The sequence below is a fragment of the Amblyomma maculatum genome, chromosome 6, assembly GCF_055883805.1.
Source record: "Amblyomma maculatum isolate TAMU_Amacu chromosome 6, ASM5588380v1, whole genome shotgun sequence".
Taxonomy (NCBI): Eukaryota; Metazoa; Arthropoda; class Arachnida; order Ixodida; family Ixodidae; genus Amblyomma; species Amblyomma maculatum.
Genome location: NC_139349.1, coordinates 34360301 through 34369435, shown reverse-complemented (window position 1 = coordinate 34369435; position 9135 = coordinate 34360301). Strand labels below are relative to the sequence as shown.

The 9135-nt window shown below is 43.5% G+C and overlaps 1 protein-coding gene across 1 annotated transcript in view; it reads left to right on the top strand.

The window, feature by feature from the left end:
* Nucleotides 1-9135, top strand: part of LOC146185474 (glycoprotein antigen BM86-like) — a 49635-nt gene that overhangs the window by 14517 nt on the left and 25983 nt on the right. Inside the window, exons 8-9 of the mRNA XM_084606435.1 lie at nucleotides 2170-2298; nucleotides 5095-5226. Of these exons, the coding sequence (XP_084462561.1) occupies nucleotides 2170-2298; nucleotides 5095-5226 (261 nt within the window). The remainder of the gene's footprint in view (nucleotides 1-2169; nucleotides 2299-5094; nucleotides 5227-9135) is intronic.

The following is a 9135-nucleotide window of genomic DNA, read 5'->3' as shown; positions in this document are numbered from 1 at the left end:
AGCTCTTCTTGTTCCAGCGGATACTAGCATTGCTTCGTTTGCAATATAACAGTCTGATGAAGAATTAATCGTCAATGCGGCTATCCGTATACACCTGCAAAAAAAAATGTCACTTTGCGTTCTTACTCAGAGCTCCAAGAATGGCGAAACACAACTTGTAGAGGTCTACAAAAATATTTTTAAACCTAATTGAATACGAATGATATAGATAAAAGTATAATCGAGCACTGAAAGAAGCAAACAGAACACGAATCGGTTATTTCTACGACCGTATGTATATTCACCGCAAGAGCGCGTGTTCCTTCATGCGAAAGAGCGAAGCGCTTTGACACATAGATGTAAGCTGCAGCAGTCGAACGGCGCTATACACTCCTTTGACTAGAGCTACGCGCAACGTGATCATATAATTATATGACTGGCATGTCGATACATTAGAAAATTGCCTTTTTCAACTTAAGAGGGCAGAGATTGAACTAGCTGTAAATCTGAATTGGAGACATAAACGAGGATTGCGGGTCGAGGGTTCAGATATCAGACAGGAATGAATTAGAAACAGTATGCTGATTAGATGTGAGGCGCATTTCGAGTTTGCTTCGTTTTCAGAAGTGTGCTTATGTCCATGACATCGAGTAATTTGATTTGTGAAAACGTCAGAACCGGAAGCAGTAGTGACATCTGGTCCCGGTTTTCCATCAATCAGATGAATGTAGGCCAGAAAGATAACGGCGCTTCTGAAAATAATGCAAGCTCGGAATACAGACCCTGGCTAGATTTTGCCGTGTATGGAAGCCGTATGTATAGGCACTATGAAGGCCACTACAGTAGTAGACAACGTAGCGGCACTGCGCGTGCTAATTAATTTCGACAGCAAGCAGACAGGAACCAGAGGGGGCTTTGCAGAGGGAACAGTTTAAGAAAACATCAAATGTTGCATTCGAACTTCGTGCCTACTATATATGAGAACTATTCGGAAGCTTGTCAATGTGTTTCATTCGTTTCGAATAATTTTGCACGCATGATATTTAATTTAATCAGCAAATCAAATAAGGGCATCTTCGATTCAATATGCAGAAGGTTTGACTATTCGCTAGATCGTAATATTTTATCAAGCTGCTGCGTTTGATGCTGTGTCCACAAAAAGGCGTTCAAAAATGTATTTGCAATGCTAGCGTGTGGCCCCCTGCAGAAACAGAATAAGCGGTGCGTCAGAACAGGTATCAGGATGTATCAACTAAAGGCCTTTGGCAAAATGGCACGTATCAGCAGTCAGAACTACTGGCCTGTAGTAAAGCTTTCTGAGGAAATATTTTGTGCATGGTCCTTAAGAAGTGCTGTGCGATGAAGAGACGATCACAGCACTTTTTAACTACTGACCATACCATTATTAGACGTATTTCCCGTAGAGTACGAAGAGATTGGGGGGGGGGCATGCGTTTGCGGTTGGTGCGCCCATAAAATAGTCATGAAAGTCGCTAAATTAAAAACATCACAGTGGAACTTGCTGGTGGAAGGGGGGGGGGGGGGGGGGGCGTGGGAGAACATGTATGATCCGCCCTTATTTAAGGGTTTAGGTTATGGCGTGACAGCGTTAATGACTCCCGTCTGTCGTGGCTCTTCCTCTGCTTGCATGCACTTTTCTAACCACTTAATCACCAATTTCTTAATGTGTTCTTATATTATCTCACACATTATCGTTAACATACAGTCGTACAGGCTAAAAAAAGTATCCCGATACAGGCATAAAGCCCCATTTCACCCAGGATATACGAACATCCCAGCACGGCCTAAAGGTATACAGTTTGTCTGACGGACTACCGAAGGTAACGGGGGGTTCAATTCTCATCTCACTCTCTCGTATCAAAGGTGGTATTCAACCCACCAACCAGTCACTGCTAGACTATGTCACCTGGCGACTACCACTTAGGAGATCCATGACAAATATTGTTTAGCTCATAGCACTCAAAACACCAGCAACGCCCGATATTTTGCGCGGCTTTTAACGATATCGCGTTAGTAAGGGTAAAACCAGAGAATATGGAAAAACCTGTTAACTTGTGCGCTGTTTAATAGACGATGCACCACAATGTGCGCATATAGCTTAGCGTAACTTGTTCCTCTGACATAGTCGCATACACCGTTTTCAATATTCCTCTTTGTCTCATTTTGTAGAAAGAAGGTACTGCAATAGTGACGAGGAAACGCTCTGCAGCAAAATGGGAAAGCAATGTGTATTTGAAGAGCGGAAAGCCGAATGCAGGTGCTCTGGCGACAAGATTTATGTTGACGGCGCTTGTACCGGTAAGTGTAGTTTTGCTTCGTTCAGTGTTACATGCTTTTAGGGTGGAATAGCAGGATGCACGTACCAGACATCTGATCAGAAATAAGGCAACAATTGAATTCTAATCTTCATGCTTCATTAAGTTCATTCACATCGCTAACCTAATCTCCCTTATAGGGCAGTGGAACGAAAGTGCTCCAGCGCTGCTGCTAGCAGTCATTTTATTTCTTCAGAGAAACGTCTCTGCAGCGCTGATTAGATACGTTATTGTTGCGACCCGATTGCATAAAAGCAGTAAATTCAATACTCAGGCACTTGAAGCTTTAACGTAAGAGTCAGACAATGCATTAGAATGGGTTATAAAATAGCCGGCAAATAACACCAGTTTAAGCCGTCATCATAAGTAATGTGGTAAATTCCACGATCACGTACATTTCAGCCCAGATTTATCTTTGGACATTGTCTGCTTAAGAGCCTTTAAGAAAATTTTGAAAGCCGATGACGTTGAGAAAAACGGCTTTCGCATTAAAGTATTAAGCAAGCCTTCATACCATCCAGTTGCCAGAAGGCAGCCAACGGAGCCATAAACAAGAGATGAGTTATGATGCACTATGTACGCTCTAAAACAAAACACGACAGCAGGCTTAGGTTATATGAAGGAACACCAACGCCGGTGTTTGACAATGCGAAAAGGCTAGTTCGACCACAAGATATATTTTCCACAAAGCAATAACAAACCTAGCCTACACACCACTTGACAAGTGGTTTCTCGACAGACACGAAGCCCTCAAACACAGCACATGCACCCACTGTCATGAACAGTGTACAGCAGATCTAAAACATCTTATATGCAATGCGCGTCTTTTTACGAGTAAGAAGCAAAATTACGCACATTCGACACGCCGACATGCCCACCCTAGCAAACCAGATACCATAAAGCACCGCAATAGAGCATGTCATTGTCACCTATGGCAGTGAAAGGGATCTGCTTCGAGTAGTGGGAGAGAGATCGACATACAACGCACAGATCTGCAGCATGGCAAGCAACGAGAAACAGATTGAAGAACTGAAGAACTGTGAAGAAGCGAGAATCTACAGTCCTATCCATCGTATGAGAGCGGAAAGTTGGGCTAGTTGGTTGACATGCATACTGACAAGTTTGCGCGTGGACACAAAGACAAGAGAGGAAAACAAAGACAATAGCACTCATCTTTGTTTTCATCTCTTGTCTTTGTGTTCACGCGTAAATTTTTCGTTATCCATCCCTCGTAATTCACTAATTACCCAGACAGTGGCCGAGAGCCATCCCTTCAATAAAATAAAGGCTTTATTCATTCATGCATATGTTCTTGTTTACATGACTCTGCACGTGACGCAACATCCCAACTGAGTGCTTTCAGTGTTCCCATCTTTAGGCATTGTGTGCCTAAATACGTTCTTATTCTCATTTGACGTAGGTATGGTCAAAATAGAAAGTAGGCAATAAACCGAATAACGCACGCGAAGATGCCTGTAATCAGGCAATAAATCATTCAAAAAATGTATTATATTTCTAGTACTGAGAATATAACAGAATTTTTTTAGCGTCGGGAAATCATACTAACTCTTGATGTCCGCAATCAAGGGACTTCATTATTGAGCTTTTCATAGCAATTTTTGCCACATAACTCGGCACACGGTTGAATGTAATACCCTCTGCCATAATATAGGAGACAATAACACTGCGCAGGTGTTTTACTGAACCTGTAATTTTAAATTAAGGGTAACTTCGCCGGCCAGCAAGGGATGTATATCGATCAGATACGTTCTGGCTGAGGCAGCTGCAACTCTTGAACGGCGCTAGAAGTCCAATGAAATTGCCTGGAAACCTCATGACTATTCAATGCTAGAAGGCAGGTATTTACTTATCAAATATTGTAAATAAAATTGCCATTCAAGTTGAAAAATCTCAGTAAACTTCGCCTTGCGCTGGCGCAAGACAAAAGAACTAGCGTCACGCGCAGGAACGTTACCCAAGCCTAGGACTCTAGAAATACCTTAATAAATGTAGTTCTCTATCTACTAATGCAGCATCAATCACGTCTTGTATGAAGGCTTCACTGTATTAACCGCTAGGAGTGTGAAGTATGACACGAATTGATTCCCGAGCTTAAGCTTCGTTTCTCTGTGCTACAGCAAAAAAAAAAAAAAAAAAACATTAAGGGTCTTGAAGATGCAAAATTTCAACTAGAAATGCGGGCATAAGTGTATGAAACAGTGCTTATGCCTAAATATATATATATAGCTTTGTGTTTTGTTTCTGATGTTAGCAAGGTGTATTCCTTTGTCTCTGCTATGCGCTGGTCGCGAGCGTGTCACCCTTGAAGCGAGAAAGTTCGGCTGGGCACCTGACACTGATCCCCCAGCGTTTCAAGCCCGCTGCCACTCTCTGGTCCTCAGTGTATTCTTTCGAGGCCTTACCCCGTGATAATATTCACCCGGTAATGAAATGCTATATATATATATATATATATATATATATATATATATATATATATATAATAATGAAGTTTGGTTTCAGTCTATACGGGTTATCAGCTCCTACTGAATATATAGCCTATAGTTGGGATACAAGCAGCAGCTTTTTTTATATTTATCTGCGCACGCTACATTCCAGACAATATTCGAAAATATGGCGAAAAATTATTTCTTTCTGTTTCTCATATCGGCATTTTTTCAAACAAAAGTTTCGATTTTTAAAATGCAGTTTAATTTTCTTTCGACACAACTAAGATCCTTGTTCAGTTTTGCTCTGTCCTCTTCCCTGTATTCCTCAGCCAACTGCACGGCGGAGAAAATAAAGGAGTGCACAAGCATGATGAGCACGTGCAAGATAGCTGACAATGCGCAAAGCTGCGCTTGCGAAGAGCCTCTGACCTGGGATAATGCGAAGAAAGTCTGCGTACTCGGTATGTAAGCACACCTGACATTTGTATTTTTTTTCCAGTTCTAACCTTTCAAATTTATTTGGTAGAAAGAAAAACAAATACTCAGTGAGAAATTTTGCTGTAGTCAGTGAGGTAAATATTAAATCCTTGCTGCCCATTGGCGGGCCCGCAGGAAGGTAAAAGTTACACACGATTCCAGCGGAACACAAACAGAGGGACTATGTCCAATGCTTTCAAAGCTTGCTCGTATAGCAGACAGAGGCTCACCGTTGTGAGACCACCACACCAACTACTCACCGTGTGTGTTACCTAAAATTTACTGCTGTTTAAAAAGCTCGCATAGGGGAACACTAATCAGCTGAGTCGTGTTGTGTGCCGCGTGACCTGGTTTTCAGTACGTTTTACCTATACCTAAATAAAGACTTATTTTATCTAACTGCAATATGACATAAAACGTATATTTGGGGAGCGGTAGTTAACGGAGTGACGTTGAATGGGCCTTAGCCAGCCTTGCTAAGAACAAAGCTAGCGGAATTGATGGCATTCCAGCTGAGTTGCTTCAAAACCTCAACCATGACGCTGTTAACATTCTGCATACATTACGTCAGAAGATTTGGACAACCCTGCAGTGGCCACAGGATTGGAGGAGGTCAGTTTACATCCCCATTCCAAAGAAAGGCAGTGCCAAAGAATGTTCCAACTACCGCATGATCGCGCTTATTTTGCATGCTAGCAAGGTGATGTGGAAAATCCTCCAAGGAAGGCTGCAGCAGTATGTGGATCGGGAGCTTCCGGACGTGCAAGCTGGGTTTCGCAAGGGCAGAGGAACTAGAGACCAAATTGCCAACCTTCGCTGGATCATGGAGAAAGCAAGAGAGTTCCAGAAACCCATCTACTTCTACTTTATTGATTATGCGAAAGCGTTTGACTGCGTAGATCACAGCAGATTGTGGCAACCTCTCCAAGAGATGGAAGTTCCAATTCACCTCATCTGTCTCCTCAGGAACCTGTATGAAGGGCAAGAGGCCACAGTCAGAACTGGACATGGTCTTACTGATTGGTTTCCGATTGAGAAAGGAGGGAGGCAAGGCTGCATACTGTCGCCCTGCCTATTTAACCTATATGCAGAGTGCATCATGAGGAAGGCCAGTCTGGACGAGTCTTCAGCTGGAGTGAAGATTGCTGGAAAACGTATCAACAACCTTAGATATGCGGATGATACAACTTTAATGGCAGAAAGTGAAGCGGAACTCAAGAGACTTCTGATGCGCGTACAAGAAGAGAGTGAGAAGTTTGGGCTTAAACTGAACATTAAAAAGACAAAGATCATGGCGTCTTGCCCTATCAAGTCCTGGAGCATCAAGGGACAAGAAGTGGAAGCTGTGACAGATTTTCTCTTCTTGGGCTCCAAGATTACCTCGGAAGGAGACTGCAGCCATGAAATTAGGAGAAGCCTGCTTCTGGGAAAGAGAGCAATGGTTAGCCTTGACCGCCTAGTAAAGAGCAGAGACATTAGTCTGCCAACCAAGATCCGTATAACTCGTGTTATGGTCTTTCCAGTTGTGCTGTATGGACGCGAGAGTTGGACTGTGAAAAAGGCTGACCGCCGAAGAATTGACGCATTTGAATTGTGGTGCTGGCGAAGACTCTTGAGAGTTCCTTGGACTGCCAGAAAATCAAATCAGTCAATATTGTCGACCATAAACCCTGACTGCTCATTGGAGGGTCAAATTCTAAAGTTAAAGCTCAGCTACTTTGGTCATCTGATGATAAGAGAGGAGTCGCTGGAGAAAGATTTGATGTTGAGAACGGTTGAGGGTCGCCGGAGAAGGGGTAGGCAGCGAACGCGATGGTTAGATGGCATCCTCGAGGCACTGCAGATGAAGTTATGTGATGCTAGGAAAATAGTGAGAGACCGGAAAGCATGGCGTGACATGGTCAATAGGGTCACGAAGAGTCGGACACGACTGAACGACTGAACTGAACTGAACTGAGTTAACGTCAGCAATGGATGGCTGTAGCGCTAGCGAGGAAATAGTCTTTGCGCATCTTTGCGCATCTCATAGTCTTTGCGATGTCAGTGCACGTTAAAGAACCCCAGGTGGTCGAAATTTCCGGAGTCCTCCGCTACGGCGTTTCTCATAGCCTGAGTTGCTTTGGGACGTTAAACCCTACAAACCAACCAACCAGCATCTCTTTTAGCCAATGCCACAGAAGGTCTGGGAAATGCAGGCTGAAGCGGGAGATCAGCACTCCCGCAATCTTCCTCGGTCAACTAAATGTTTTGCCATAAAATGTTTGCCTAAGTGTCTTCGAATTTGCATGGAGTGGCCGCCATATATGTTCCCCCGCTGACACGTCGAAGTTTAAACGACCGCAACTAACGCGTTTCTATCAGGAATCCAGAGCTACCGGAGCAGCTAAAAATGCGCCACGCCAGTGCACAAAGTGGGGTCAGACACTCTCCTAAAAAAAGTCATAAGTGAACTTATTAGACAAAAAGATCTAGGATGCTCAGGCTTCATACTTAAGAGTATAATGCTATTGCGCAATCGGATGACGCTTGCATCGCGAATCCACTGCCTCCAAATTTGTTCCTCTTTCATGAACGAGCCTTCACTACTTAAGGGTCGCGTGCCTATTTCGCAATACAAGGGTGTGCTAGATAGTTCTCACCAAACTCAAATTGATCAAAATGGCGTGGCAAATGGCGTGGGTCAGCTATCAAAGCTACGTAAAAGGAACAAATTGGCGATACACGCCCCTCTGATCTTCTAGTATATGGCCGCACAGAACCAAAGCACAAAAAACACACCCGCATACTAGATATTAAATAAGCCTGGTGACTGTTTAACATTAGCATAATCCGGCGACAAACGAGTAAATGGAGCCCGATGTACGTCATCATCAGTTATCGCAGCGACTAGCTTTGCTCGCGTGTCTTTCACAAAGTTGAGAGAAAATTTGCTCATAGGGTTTCCATATCACAAGGCAGCCTATGGCAATAATCTCCAGCACTTTACATGAGGAAAAATGGCGAGTAACTGTTGCATATCGCTCCATTGTGTACAAAATTTTTTTGCCAGTTCTGAAGCTGCTATAGCACTATAAATAATATACGGCAAAGGGTACTGTAAAATCGGGGTCGTTGTCTTCGTTTTCATCTTTTCCTGCGCACCTCCAATGTTCACGAGGAACGGTCGGCGTAGCGAGCGACGTTTAGTTGACACGGAGAGAAGAATGATTACAAACTCGAAGCAACAGAAGAAATAATTTTATAAACGGTAGCCGGTAAAACAACACTGAGATGTGTTTTTAAGAGAGGCACGGCTACACGCCTGCAACAAAGACTGAAATCCAAGCGTATCTCCACGAGCTGGCGCACTACATAACACTTGAGCTCTATGCTTTTTACCGCTACTTTTTCTAAAGCAGGGACCTGTTACACGCGGTGTGGAAGATTAGAACCAACAGTCGTGGCGCGACGTGCTCTCCAATAACAATGTTCGAACATTCGAAATAAGACATAATTTCAGATAGATAGGGCGATCAATGCAGCCCTAGTGAAGCGGTTCTCCCCTCCCCTGGTACACTAGAATGTGCTGGAATCTACAGAAGCTTATGATCACGTACGGGTCCCTCAAAGACAGGATGAGTGAGGAGGTATTTCTTTAATTTCACTATTTCTCACGACTATCGCGCGGAGATTGTTCTACAACTACCGCGGCCATAAAGGTATACAGTATGATATAAAAACAGCGCAACAGACGTGGACGGAGGTGAAGAACAGACAGGACGAGCTCTGAACTCACAACTGAAGTTTATTGAAAAAAAAAAAAACACAGATATATAACCCAGCCAAGCAGCACCAAACCGCACATTAAACAAGAAATTCATGATGACCCCACACACACACCACGTTCAAGAAAC